Genomic DNA, 14969 nt, shown 5'->3' with positions numbered 1-14969 from the left:
AAGCAACATGAAGAGAGGCCATGTCTGTCTTCCAAAGAGTCTGGCTTCCCTGGGTACAGGCATTCCTGTGTCAATACAAATCCTGAGGTTGGGGATGACATCCTTATAGGGACCTAAGGATTGTGCCTTAGGTATAAAACCCCTTCTCAAAGACATACGTGCACCCAGAAAGGCAGGCAAGACCCAGGATGGACCTTAAACTGTTCTAAACAAGGGCCTTAGCCAGGAAGAGTCTTCTGCACCTTTGGCAGTAGCCAGCCTAGCCTGGGTGACCTACTAGGACAGTGAGATATGGACGCATAGAGAATTTTTCCATGTCTGCCACATGATGGGAGGGAGAGATAGCACCGCTGTTTCTCTCCCTCTCCCCCACCTTGGACTCAGAACATTAATTCCACTGCCCATATTTTTGATGCCAACTCCCGCCTCCCCCATCCCCAATGTGGATTTGGGGCAAAGAAATAAAGACTTTGAAGCTGAGAGAGGAGGATGCATTCTCTAGACAACCGCTGCCCATGCAGATGTCACAAGCTATGCGTTGACAAGAAAGAAAGTACTCAGGGACCGCCTGAGCGAGAAAACAAGAGTGAGGTAAAGATGGCCACTTTGGCTCAGGGGAAAAAATAAATAACTAAAATAAGAAGAGGTAGTGTAAAGCTTCGAAAGGAATTTTTTCATTTGAGAGAGATTATGAATAATGAAAGGCAAACACTGTAGCTAATACGCCTGTTAGCTGCTTTGTGTTGGCTTCTGGGAGGCAGTAATAGGTTGGGAGAGAGGGCAGCTTTCAAGTTATCCAGTTCCACTGTCCTTGGGGTGAAGCTCGAGTCTGCACCCCAGATTTCTTGATCAAACAAACACTGGAGATTCAAGGCTGCACGCAAAGCCACAAACTTCCTGAGCCTCCGCTGAGCCCTGCACAAATGAACCTGACAACACTGAAGTTCCTAGGGAGATTTACTCCAGCTATAGCAAATCCCTAATAATAAAAAATTTCCCCAAATGACTCTGTCACACAGGAGGTAAATGAGACAGTCTATCTGAAGTCAGTGTGTCACTGGGACTGTGCCCTTTATATCAAAAGCCCTTCCAGAAGACCATGTGGTTAACTGGGACTTGTCCACAGGCTGCAGCCAGGACAAACTTGCAAGCTAACTTGTAACTCGTGGTCTTGTCTCCCTCAAGCACGCTGGATAGAAAAAAAAAAAAAAAATCCAGTTTTCCTAAGTTTAAGGAAGGCCTGGTTATTTGTTTCACAAAGAGATTGCGGGGGTGAGGGCGGGGGCGGGGGTGTATTCCCTTAACTAACAAGCACAGAAAGAGTGTGACTTATTATCTTAAAGGAACCTTTGTTCAATGTACATTGCCTTCACTAGGTGTGTATAGATAACGTAAACTTGAGTTTGTTGCTGGCCAGGTTAGAAAAAAGACATGGGGTTGGTCTGGTCACTGAGTAAATTGAGGCAAGCCCCCGGCAACGGCATTTATTGGTAGCTCTGCCTTCTGGCTTATTCTGTCAATCCTCTAAATAACTCCAAAGGTGATTGGGCAACCTGACAAAACCCGCCCGCTTCTGAGGACTGCCCACTTCTTGCCAGCAGTTGGGTGGCAAGGTCTCTCTGTCCTTTGTAAATAAATTTAAATTTAAAACACCAACATAAAGCCACATATCAGGGTTTTTTATTATATTTTAAAAATATCATTTATTGAGTATAATATCTGAAACACTATTCTTTTTTTATTTTGACATGCCATGACGCAAGTAGTCTCCAACTCAGTGACATGGACGGTAAAGCGCTTTTGGAAAAGAATCCATACCTATCTCTAATTTGGGGTTTTTGTTTGTTTGGGGTTTTTGAGACAGAATACTACATAGCCCAAACTGGCCTTGAACTCTGACCCTTCCACTTCAGTCCCCAGGGGACAGGGTTTTGGCAAGCACAACACGTCCATCCCTGCTGAATCATACGGGATTGTTTTTCCTCGGCATCTCTATGTTGGAGACTTTAAGGCTGAGGCTCTTTTTATGATTCTACTCTTATTGAAGGAATGTGAACTTCTAATAATAATTCAGGTAGCAGAAGGAAGCAAAGAAGGTGAAGTCACCCTGTCGGTGATATGTCTCTGCTAGCAGCTTACATGTAGCTTTTTGGTTTTTTTTTTTTTTTCAACTTCAGTTTTCTGGCTTGCTTAGGCAAGAAAATTCGTGTGTACGTTTTAAGACGGACTTTAAAAATCTGTTCTTCTTACATTAATAGTATATCATGAACTTTTTTCCTATAAAGCCAAAAAATCCAGACCTGCCTCACTGTTTCTCTGTAGCAGCTGAGTACTTCATTTTATAAATACACCAGAATTGATTCACTCGCCCTCTCGAGTTGGAGTTTTCAACATGATGCTATTTATAAGGGTAACATCTTCTCACTTTTCATATGCTTCTTAAAAAGCACTCATAATGAGGCATATACATCTTTACACCACACTCTGATTGTTTTCTTAGGGAAAAAAATTCTAAGGTTCTGGCTTAAAGGCTATGTACATAATAGCTTTGCCTCATTTTTGCAAAAAAAAAAAAAAAAGTACCGTCCAAATGTTTGAAGAGCTTACGTCTCCACATTCACTGAACTAGTACTCCTGGATCTGTATCTCTTCAGAGAAGCATCATCTATTGCGTGGCTCAACCTCTTTGCCTCCAAAACCGGTGTGAGAATTTGACAAACCAGTTAGATTTCTTAAGCACAAACTGAGTGCCAGAAACGGTAGTAACTCTTTATGCAGATGAGGTTCAATCATGCAAAGCCCATAACTGAAGGAGAGCACTCCTAACATCTCTCTTTTACTGTTTTATCTTCATTTTAAAAATATTTGTATGTCTTGTGAGTGTGATTGCGCGCGCGCGCGCGCGCGCACACACACACACACACACACACACACACACACACACACACACACACACGAAGGTGCTGGTGCCCCATAGTGTGTGTGTGAAGTTAGAGCTCAATCTTGCATGTCAGCCTTTGCCTTCCCCTTTGTTTGAGACAGGGTCTAGCCCACCTGCAAGCTTCCAGGGCATCTCCTATCTCTACCTCTGGTCTCACAATAGGGGCAATGGGGTTACAAACATACTCTACTGTATCCAGCCTTACCTGGCTTCTGAGGCTTTAGTCAGGCCTTCATGCTCGCCTAGCAAGCATATACCCTCTGAACCATCTCCTCAGCCCTCCTTCCCCTGGGTTCTGAGGCTCAGCAAGAGTCAAACCTTAATTTTCTCAGTTCTTTTAGAAGATTTTAGTGAATGTTTTCACTGAATTTTATTTATCCACTTTATCTTACAAATATATATAGTGCGTGAGGAGTGAGGAGGGCCTGCTTGACTTGTGAGCACACTGCCGGACACACCAGTGCTCAGCTGACTGTGACTGCTGAGCAGGGTTTAAGTCAGAGGAAGGCATGGAGGGGCTTTCCAGAAGGGATGGGGAATTTCCCCTCAAACCAAGTGTCTTTTCACTTTTGTTTTGGAATTGAGGAAGTTTCGTTTCAAAGTCAGTACTATCTCTCAACCTGAAAAATTCCAGACCTAAGCAGATCCCCCACCCTACCCTGGGGCCTTTTCTAGTCTGGCTATCTCTCGAGAGCTCTAGTGGAAGCCTCTATCACACCATCACACCATCTCAGGATCCCTCCAGGGACCCAGCACCAGTCATTCTTTTGGTTGCTGGAGCTCATCCCTCCAGGGCCTCAGGATAAACTACACTCCTTAGCCTTCCTCTCCCAGCCTATTTATTCTGAAATGGCTGAGCCGGCTGAAATATGGCTCCCAAAGGTTGAAGTGAAGCCTCAGGCCTCTCTAACTTACTTCAACCACCTGTGCAGACAGATAGCTCCCACAAACCAGTGTGACAAGAACTGGAGGCCACACCCCAGGGAGGGCTACATTGTCAACCCCTTTCCTTGCCCACAAGGAAGAAATTTCCTATGTGTTGTACAGAGGGATGTAGAATACAGAGAGGGAGAGGAGAGACGCGGAGATGAAGAAACTTCTGTTTCTTCCTGTCTGGGAGGAAGTTTCCACGTCAGCTCTGTGATTTAAGTAGCAACTGGAAGCTTAGAAGAGGCGCAAACAGGATCGTTTGTTGGGCATGTGCCCCAGCTGAAAACAATGTGTCTATCAGAAAGAAGAGGGACTTTTCTTTTCTTTAATCAGTCTATGAACCTGGCCAAGAAAGACTTCAAGATATCTGTACCCCATGCCAGGCCCAATGAACTCAGTCTGAAGGGAACACAGGCTACAGCTTGGGGGAGACCAGGTAGCCCTAACTCTTAAAAGGCTACTAGTTGTGGGTATGCAGACACAGCCCCCATGGAGACACCAGGCTTTGGGGGAAGTTTTTATTGCCTTATCTGATTTAGCGCTGGTGCCTTTTGAAGTCCTGTTGACTAGACAGAGCCTGTGGGAACTTTGTAGGCACATCTCAGGAAAGGAGGTGAACTGCAGATTCGGAGACTGCCAATTAAAAAACTAGAGCAAGAGGGGACAGCCCAGGAGAAAACTGAAACAGGCTAGGGGACAGGAGAACAAACACCTCTGAACCGTCCCCAGGGTGCCAGTCCCTGACATGTAATTTTTCATCCCATCTTCACATCACCACGCTGGAGCAGCTATTTTTCCTCCTCCTGTTCCATTTGAAGATGGATGCTCAAAGAATTCCAGTAATTTGCAATAAGAGACAAAGATTTAGAGAGGTCACAATAGAAATAAAAAGGATGCTACCGCCACCCAAGGGGGCAAAAACGAAACAAAACAATGCTCGCTTTGTTGGAATGATGCAATTGCTCTTATGTGAACAAGAGATAAGGCCTCCCACCCATGCATTCATTCACTATAGCTTGAACAAAGCAACTTCTTGTGGTTGTGTTTGCCTGTGTGTCAAAGCAAGTACAGTGTCCTTTGTTGATTGGTCTGTAACACCTGAGTGTCTATAAGAGACCAGGGAGAGTCAAAGGAGGATAATGGTCCTTCCCTGGTCTTCAGACTGGTCTTTTCTCATCTGTGCTTTTTTTTTTCTATCCCCACCTAGGTATGACTTCATTGAGATTCGGGATGGGGACAGTGAGTCAGCCGACCTCCTGGGCAAGCACTGTGGGAACATTGCCCCGCCCACCATCATCTCCTCTGGCTCTGTGTTATACATCAAGTTCACCTCAGACTATGCCCGGCAGGGGGCAGGTTTCTCCCTACGCTATGAGATCTTCAAAACAGGTTAGTGGGGTCTTGAGTAGAGGCCACAGATAGGTGTCTGAGGGAAGGTGGGACATAGAGGGAAGCCCTAGTGGGTAGATGGCATCAGGTAGTGGAGGTGGCAGGTGAAGAGACACCTAAAGTGAGCCTGGGAAGGTCTGAGGAGAATCTGGTAATGCCTTTATAATAAAAGCAGGTCGAGCAACTTCCAATTTGAGGGGAGAGATAAAGCACCAGCATAGGAGGAGGGGTCAGGGGGGTGTACATATAAGAACATCTCTTAGAAGAATTGGATTTGTGTGTGTGTGTGTGTGTGTGTGTGTGTGTGTGTGTGTGTGTGTTTAAATCAAGCTGCTCTTCATGGTTGAACTTGGTTGAACTTTAGCCTAACCACTTCATGGTTTAATGTTGTCTTTATTTGGAATTACATGGGGCTGGAGGATATAATCTTTTCATTGTTTAGGGTTTCTAAAGATCTCACCACGACCCCTAGAATGGGGTCAGTCACTGCTTTTAAATTAAATTATGACTCCTAGACATTCCTCCTTGGCAGTCCATTTTACCACCCCTATACACTGAACTCCTAGTTCCCATATGCTAGGGAATCAGACACCCCGAGATGCTACTGAAAGTTAGTGGGAACCAGGGCAGAAAACATAACACTTCTTTGAGTTGACTGCTGAGGCCCATGCATCTCATTAGGTGCCCTGGGCCTTTAATGGGCAGGACTAACTTCTCATGCTGTGTTAGGGCCACACTTCTGCCCTCTGTCCATGCCAGTTCTCACTATGGCTGAGAAAGGGATGCCCTGATTCTTCCTCACCTTGCCCACTCCAGGCAGTCTTCCCTCAGAAGATCTGCCTCTGTATTTGAGTGTTTTCTTTCTTTAGGAGCCCAACTTCTATGACTCCAGCATGGAGTCTGCTTCCAGGAGAAGTTGTCATCCCATCATTGAGAAATCCCAAGTCTGGCTCCTGTTAAGTTCAGTGCAAGGGGAACTATTTATAATGGAGCTTCTTTTTTTTTCATTAAACAGTTCTTGGAAGGAAGCAGTGGTTGTTGAACACACTTTTTATATCCACTCTGTCTAAATATTTGCTGGACTTGATTCTACCAAAGGTGGAATCAATGAAGGGGTGTGGTCAGCAGTCAGAGTGAGGAGCGTAAGCTCTCAGCGGGCAGAGACCTAAGATGGCCCATCTGCCACGCATTTTCATGACTCTGGCCATGATAAACTCTCAGGAAGTGATCTCCTTGCCCTGGGCTGGGGCTACTATGAGCCCCCTGCATAGTTGGATCCTCTACTCCTTGAGACCCAGTGCAAAATGCAGATGAACATTCTCTTCTAAGAGTGTGAGAGAAAGAAGGATTGAGACAGATTTCTTGTCCTTGGCTCGTGGGAAAGGCAGGTAGACAAACCCTCATCACACAGATACACCATCAGTATTACTGGTGACATCAAAAGTAAACTGTATTATGAGTGTTATGCAAAGGCACAAGTCACTGTCACTGTATTGGAAATGCAACGGACTCTGCAACCTATCAGTAAGGAGTCCCTGGCACCAAACTCACTGCTCACTGCAGTCACAGAAGGAAATCAGTCCATGCAAGGCCTTCCAGGAGCCTCTAAGCTTATCTCTGGTCTCATGGTTCATACTTCATTGCTCCCCAAAGCATGGTGCCACACTCTCCAGAAAGCTCAAAAAAAAAAAAAAAAAAAAAAAAAGAGAGAGAGAGAGGATGTAAACTCCATCCCTCACACAAATTTGAAAGGAAGGCATTAAAAGATAAAAGACACAAGAGAGATTCATGACACAGCCTGCTGTTTAGGTGACATGCAGAAGTAGAATCTGAAATAAGGCAGCAAGTCTGTGAAGACCCTAAAAGAGTCGTGCCAGCTGGGATAGGTGGGTGGCTTGACCTGGAGCAATGAGGCAGCCCACTGCAAGGACTGGGATACCCTAGTGAGTGACAACCCCAAACCACAAGGCTGAGAGTGTGTAAAAGAATGTCCAGGTCCCCTCGTGTCATCAGGAAGAGTAGCTCTTGGTATGAACATCAGTCCTGTAGATACGAAGCACAGGAATGCACAAGAGAGCAAAAGTCAAAACCAAGACGTTTCGGAAGGGATATGTTCTTCTAGATAGGTGCCTTGCAGTGTGCCCCTATTTCCATAGTTACAGTCCTGTGAGAAAATACACAGTTTACAACGTTTACATCATCCACAGAACATGAAAGAAATGGGTGGACACGCTGAAGAAACCCCAAACAAACATAGCTATGTTTGCCAGTCAGATTCATAAAAAGAAAGAGGGGGAAACTGTAAACACAGATATGCAAACAGCCATACAGAAGGCCCTGGAAGCTTGCCTTTCTGCAGGCTCTGCTACAGAGTTACATTGAGACACATGCACACACAAGGCTGGGACAGACAGAGCATAGGGCTGGAGTGGACGGTCACGTCTACCCTAAAGGAAGAATAAAACATTGTGTGATGCCAGGGTGTGTCACCTGGAAAAGGGTAAGCCAAGAAAAAGTTGCAAACAGAAACAACCTGAAATCGCCAAACCTGGAACAGAATAAGGAAAGAAAAATTTTTAGAAGAACTTGAAAGGTGGCCCAGGAAACACAATCAGTGGAAGTGTTTGTTGCTTTTCTGATGGTGTTCTTTTTGCAGAAATCCAAAATCCAAATTTCTCTCCCGTGTCCATTACTCAATGGCATCTCTGAAGTAAAACTGTGAGACTTGTTCACAGGAAGAGGTATGCCCAGTACTCTGAGCCGAGCCCCTAAGATAAACGCCTGACATCGCCACCTGTGGTCGAGTCGAGCATGACTTCATTTTTTTATTTTTTATTTTATTATTTATTTATTTATTTTTGGTTTTTCCGAGACAAGGTTTCTCTGTGTAGCCCTGGCTGTCCTGGAACTCACTCTGTAGACCAGGCTGGCCTTGAACTCAGAAATCCGCCTGCCTCTGCCTCCCAAGTGCTGGATTAAAGGCGTGCGCCACCACTGCCCGGCTTCAGATTAGGCCTTTGCATTTTTGTATCTTTGTGTGGGTTAGGCTCCTCCTCCTCAACTTCCATGTTGTAAACCATCCTGCGTTCCAGAGCCTCTGGGAAGGAATCCTTCACTACAGTCCAGGCCCCAGCTTCAGCTTCGTGTTGCTTTGCTGTTCTCATGAGACTGAGTCTTCACTCTGTAGCCCACGATATCTTAGAATTCAATACATAGCTCAGGCTTGCCTAGAACTCACAGTAGTCCTCCTGCCTCAGTCTCCTAGGATTTCAGTGCTTGGATTACAGGTATAAGCCACACTGATTCAAACCTCCAGAGTCATCCTATCATTGAATTGACATAAACATTTGTCAGCTGGGTATTTAAAAAATTTTTGTGTCCTTTAAACTGTTTCAGGAAAGGATTTTATGAATTAGTCAGACTTCTGCAAGACTCAAAGTTTGTCTCCATTTCCAGGATTCCCTTTGACCTTGGAATTTTAGTTTCCATTCAGGCTTTGACCGTGGCAAGACTAGAGAAAAATATATGATTTTAAAAGATGCCTGATTTTTTTTCTGCTCCCAAAGGGTAAAACAATAATGTTTTCTCACCCCACTCAACAAGCCAGAGAGTGTATCCATTTCTAGCCATGTGTCAGACATGCACTGTTATTTTGTTTGTTATTTGTTTGGCCTTAAGTACTTAAATTTAAAAATCCCTTCCAGTTACAAGCTAGACCTGGGGATCCTGAAATGGAATGCTTTAGACTCTCATGTTCTCCAGGGCCCATATTAGGTTCTACACGTCCATTTTGTTCAAACACTCTCTTCCCCCATGGATGAGAAGGATCAAAGATTCTATCATAAATTATCAACTCCCAAGGAGGTGCCAAGTCCCCATGCCTTCTAAAGGGTTGACAATAGAGCCAGCTCTAGGAGGGGCTCTCAAGAGGCTAACTCTCAAGTCAGTTGTGAGCAGAGAGTTGATTTCCATCCAGCACTGTGTGAGGCTCCCTGTGTGCACCCTGAAGAAATCTGCATAGCAGCCTTAAACTGTAACCTTTTCAAAATTCTTCTTGGGCCCCTGAAGATCAGCCAGCTGGCCTGGCTTTCCCAAATCACATCATCCCAGGCCACTGAGGAAACCCTCAGGAGTTTGCTGCCTGATGGTAAACAAAGCTGAGGAAGGGAGGGGGGCCACCCCAGCTCATCCCACCCAAGCTGGCTGCCCACTGGCAAGGCTGGATCTTCCCTGCTGCCGCTGTGCCATTGAATGAAAGGCAAGGCCTCTGAGATGTGGTCCCCAGAGCTTCAAATAACTCAGGAAGATTTGTTCTTGCTCCCGGTCCTCATTCTCCACACAACCCAAGGTGCAGCAATGACAATGGAGAAGAAATATTGATGGATATAGCTGTAGATGCCGGGAATTTCCTATGCTGCCCCAGCTACAGAAAGTTATAAGCCTACCTCAAATGCACATATACTTATTTGCATGGTACCTTCGCCTAGTCAGATATTTGCAGCTTTCTAGAAAGTCATCATCTGTAGAGAGACTTGCAGAGGGCACTGCTACAGGAGCCCCAGATAAAGATGTTGCTTTGGGCTAAGATCGGCATATTGACATCCCACAGTTACATTTCAGTGTGGTCCCCAGAGGGCACTTCCTGCCAGTAAACACCTGGTTTATTGAGTATTTCTGTGTTGTTATTGTTGTTGTTTCCTTCATGCTTAGAATGCCTATTATCCCCTTCGTAAATCCTGCTTCCTTTACTTATTTTAAAATCCAAATGCAGTGAATAAAAACTACTGTAATTGCCAGCATTTGAGTCCACGTCATTAACTTGTACCCATTCTTGTTCTTTGTATATGCTGGCTCTCTGTGCTTCCAGGCTCCATTCCTGGCTCTGCCCAGAGCAACAGTTGCTGGATTTAAAGCACCAGGGCTCCTCTCCTATGACTCCACCCTCGAGGTCTGGGGTTGTGGTGGCTGTAATCCTCTCACTGCTCCTGATGCTGCCCAAGCTTGCAGCAGGCTGCCAGTGTGTGTCATGTTTCATCAGGATGCATCCCCAGAAAGCTAACCCAAGAGCTTAGGAGAAAAACAAGGCCATCCCCACCACAAAGGCACCAGAAGCCTTCCAAATGTCAATACACTGTTGCATTTTTCCAGACTCACTGGCCTGAGAGGCCTTTAACATCTCCAAGCCCTACTGTGATCCACCGGCTAAGAACCACGATTGTTAATTGTCCCACCACTACAGAGCAGCCTGTTTTAATACAGTCAGGACATGAATGGGGCTCAGGCTCCCCTTTGCCCCTCCCCTGAGGCACCTTGGAACTTGGAGGGAGAAGGGGCACTTAGCTGGCTGGGGTACAATAGAGGCTAGTGTTGAGGTCAGCAATAAATAAGGGATAACATTGTTTTCTCTGCTGGCAACCAGCAAGCCTTCCTTAAGGATTGAAATAACTTACATTCTGGAGTGAGCAGCTGAGTGATTGAGAAAGAAGACTCTGTTCCTCTTTCAAGATCTCTCTCTCTCTCTCTCTCTCTCTCTCTCTCACACACACACACACACACACACACACACACCCCTCTTTACCTCTTACTCCAATCCCTCAACTGTTGCTCTTATTCATTCAAAGCAATCGGTCACACCACCGTAATTTCTGTCCAAAAGGGAGACTCGCTTGAGGGCTTGAAACACAGAGGGGAAGGGTGTGTTGCTCCAAGGGTCATTTGAGCAGAAATAAAAACCTTGTGAATAGGGGGACATAGACACAAACATTTAAATAACCCAAAGGCAGAGGAGACAGCAGAGAAAGGTTACTCTCTAATGTTCTCTCTCTCTCTCTCTCTCTCTCTCTCTCTCTCTCTCTCTCTCTCTCTTTCTCTCTCTCCCTCTCTGGCACACAGGCTCTGAAGATTGTTCCAAGAACTTTACAAGCCCCAATGGGACCATTGAATCTCCAGGGTTTCCAGAGAAGTATCCACATAATCTGGACTGTACCTTCACCATCCTGGCCAAACCTAGGATGGAGATCATCCTACAGTTCCTGACCTTTGACCTGGAGCATGACCCTCTTCAAGTGGGGGAAGGAGACTGTAAATATGACTGGTTGGACATCTGGGATGGCATTCCCCACGGTGAGTGAATGCTTATGCTCAGCTCGCTTTCTCCTTCTTGTAAAGGTCAGGATCCTAGCCTAGGGGATAGTAGCACCCAAAGTGGGCAATCAGGGTGATCCCTCACAGATATACCCAGAGGACTGTCTCTAAGGTGATTCTAAATTTCACTGACAACTAAGTTGACAACTGAGATTAACTATCAGAGACTGCAAAATTATCAGTGATGTGCCTTTCTACACCAAGTTATTAGGATAGTAGTGAATCAGTTATTATATGCTGTGACCATATAGAAGGACTTATAGCCAGACTGACTTGAGTTGAATCTCTCTGTTGTAGAACCCAGCCAAGTTATTGAACCTCTCAGTATCTTGGCTGTGAAATGACCTTTCATCACTATTATCACTACTATTTTATTACTATTAATATAGTCATGGATATTAAAAAGCAATCATTTATAGCCAAGAGGAGTCTATATAAATCAGGTGAGGGACCAACACAGATAGTGTAACTAGTATTGGAAAGAAACGAATTGTTCATCTTGGTGGTTGTCCTAAGGATACTTGGTACATAGGAGCCGTTTCATCTTGAGAAAGCATGAGATTTAGGCAGGCAGGTAGAGTCTGCGTTCCGTCTCTTCTATTTCCTAGTAATGTGACCAGGAAAATGTCACTCAACCTTCTGAAACTCTATTTCGTCCTCTGTAGGACAGATACTATAATGATACCTTCCGGCCCATCTCTCAGGGTTAAAAGGACAGAACAAAGCCAGCTCAGGGAAAACACTTTTTAATGTTCAGGGAAAATATCAGACATTATTCTCCAAGCACACCTTCAGTTTTTACATCAAGGCATTGGCAATGAGGTGCACAATGTTGTGAAAAGAGAAAACACTGAAAGCCAGTTTGAGATTTCTCCTTCTACTCTTTGTCTCCTATATCCAGTGGGGCCTCTGATTGGCAAGTACTGTGGGACGAAAACACCCTCCAAACTCCGCTCCTCCACCGGGATCCTCTCCTTGACCTTTCACACGGACATGGCAGTGGCCAAGGATGGCTTCTCCGCACGTTACTATTTGGTCCACCAGGAGCCGCCCGAGAGTAAGTTGACCATTTGGGAATTGCTGTCCTGTCTTCTCATTAGGGATGTGTGAGTACAGGTAAAGGGCTGACATTTCGGACACAGTCGACAGAAGTGCTGAAGACTTTGTGGTGCTATCTGACTGAGTTCAATCAAAGAAAGCCACGTTTTCCTTCCCAGCAAAGACAAATGGAAAAAGGACAATGTCCATCTGGGTTCTCATTTCCTTACAAAAGCCAAGCAAATAAACAAGTAAGAGTTACCCCCCAAAGAAAGTCACAGAGAGAAGGCTCAGCAGTTAAGAGCACTGACTGCTCTTCCAGAGGTCCTGAGTTCGATTCCCAGCAACTACATGGTGGCTCACAACCTTCTGTAATGGGATCTGATGCCCTCTTCTGGTGTGTCTGAAGAGAGCAATGGTATACTCATATACATAATAAATAAATCTTTTTTTTTTTTTTTAAGAAAGTCAGTCATATCTTGAGCCTCTGTTTCTTTGTCCATGAGTGGAAAAGTGTCCTGAGGATGGTGCATGTGCTGTCTAACTTTTTCAGGTCTAGATCAGTTCCTCCATCTCCAGACCGTAAAGGCCACTGTCAAAAAAACATCCATGTGTAACTCAATATTACATAAAGCTCTGTAGCTCTGAGTAGAGTTTCTCTGGCTAGACCATGCAATCCCGTGACTTCCACTTCATACATGCATGACATACAGTTTTTGGGGAGCTTCCACTGAGTGCCAGGCACTGCAGGCAGCATTTGCAAAGTGCTGCGGTGAGCCCAGCTGTTGTGGAACCTGCCACCCGAGCCACTGCTCTCCCATCCTGAGGCCCATTTTCAAGCCATCTGCTCCCAGCCCTGTGTTTCAGACTCACTGCCATGGCTGCTTAGAGACACAAATGATTTCCTAAAAGAAAAAACAAAAAGCAAAAAACAAAAAAAAAAAAAAAAAAAAAAAAAAAAAAAAAAAAAAAAAAAAAAAACAAGCACTTTCATACGATGAGAACTGAGGACCTGCCGCCTCTGTTGTAGACAGCTCACCACCCATGTAACTACAGATGCAGGTAGCAGCTTGACCTGCCAGAAAAATGAACAGGCTCTGCTCTGAATGCTTGCTTCTGTGTTTTCCAACAGAGTCCCTGAAGAGTGCATGAGAAACCACATAGCAAGCTATAGCTGGCTCAGTAAATGGCCAGTGCAACCACGGAGCTGAAGAATAAATAGATTTGATAACTCAGAAAGGTGGCCAGTTTTTTATCAAACACATGTCTTCTGCAAACACTGCTCATTGTTCACAGCACCCAGGTGAAGGATGGTGCATTCTCTGATGGCATAAGACCAGGGTCAAAGACTCCTGGATCTGTTAGGCCAGGCAGTTGGTGTAGGGGACCTCAATGGGGCGTGCATATCCTCACGGAGAAGTTTCCCAAAGATGGGTATTTATATTTTGTAGTGTCTGTCTTCTGTGCCAGAAATCAGGAAACACTTGGCTGAAAGAGAGAGACATGCAAAAGTGCCTCCTGGGTGTGGGTTAAGAAAACAGGCTTCCCACAATGGCTCAGCCCACCCAAATTGTCATGTTCACCTGTACCACATGACTGGTGCATCTGGCACCTCAAAGCATCCATAGCCTGCAGCACTCGTGTTTTAGATGGTATTTTTAATTTATATGATGATTCTTATTTATCTATCATCTAATTTCTTTTAGGTCCAATTTAGTTCCTTGAAGACCCAGAGGGGTTGTTAACTGTGTGACTTAGTGCAGTTGTTTTTAAAATGTGAGCATATAATTAGATTCAAGATGAGGGAGTGCCTGTAAGGACTTGTCCCTAGAAGGAAACAGTGTCTGGGGGGCCCCAGCACAGTTTGATGTTAAGATGCCTAACTCTACCCTTGACCGATCTCCAATCCCCAGACTTTCAGTGCAATGTCCCTCTGGGAATGGAGTCTGGCCGGATCGCTAACGAACAGATCAGTGCCTCATCCACTTTCTCTGATGGGAGATGGACTCCTCAGCAGAGCCGGCTCCATGGTGATGACAACGGCTGGACACCCAACTTGGATTCCAACAAAGAGTATCTCCAGGTGCTTACTCTGGTACTCCTGGGGAGGGATGAGAACGTGTCTGTTGATGTGACAGTATGTGGCCCCTCAGCTAGAGTCAAAAGAGGATGCTGAAAAATAGAATGTATGAGAATTGTATCTATCCATCCATCCATCCATCCATCCATCCATCATTCATCCACAAAGGTACTGTGCTGTGTGCTGGGATAAAGTGATGAGTAAGAGGGTCACTTGCCCTTGCCCTTATGAGGCTTACTGGGCCCTAGGAGAGCTGATTGGCCAGGATAATGTTTGCCCTATCAGTATCAAAGGAATGTTCTATAAATAGTTCCAGATCGTCCTCATTCTTGGCACAGGAAGGCATCTGAGATGTGGGGAGAGCATTTTTCTGAAGGCAGGTTTGTTGGGCGCTATCTGAATATGGCAACTTCTTCTGATCTTTGCTATCTGGAAGGAGCCTGCCAG

The 14969-nt window shown here is 45.2% G+C and overlaps 1 protein-coding gene across 7 annotated transcripts in view; it reads left to right on the top strand.

Moving 5' to 3' along the window:
* Nrp2 (neuropilin 2) overlaps positions 1–14969 on the top strand; it is a 117292-nt gene that overhangs the window by 31576 nt on the left and 70747 nt on the right. For all 7 annotated transcript variants that reach the window (XM_034499088.2, XM_076931805.1, XM_034499090.2 and 4 more), the window contains exons 3-6: positions 5079–5260; positions 11153–11383; positions 12306–12461; positions 14356–14525. In XM_034499088.2, the coding sequence (XP_034354979.1) occupies positions 5079–5260; positions 11153–11383; positions 12306–12461; positions 14356–14525 (739 nt within the window). The remainder of the gene's footprint in view (positions 1–5078; positions 5261–11152; positions 11384–12305; positions 12462–14355; positions 14526–14969) is intronic.

Source organism: Arvicanthis niloticus, chromosome 3, assembly GCF_011762505.2.
Source record: "Arvicanthis niloticus isolate mArvNil1 chromosome 3, mArvNil1.pat.X, whole genome shotgun sequence".
Classification (NCBI taxonomy): Eukaryota; Metazoa; Chordata; class Mammalia; order Rodentia; family Muridae; genus Arvicanthis; species Arvicanthis niloticus.
The sequence above is the reverse complement of the archived record's forward strand: the minus strand, read 5'-3'. Positions and strand labels throughout refer to the sequence as shown.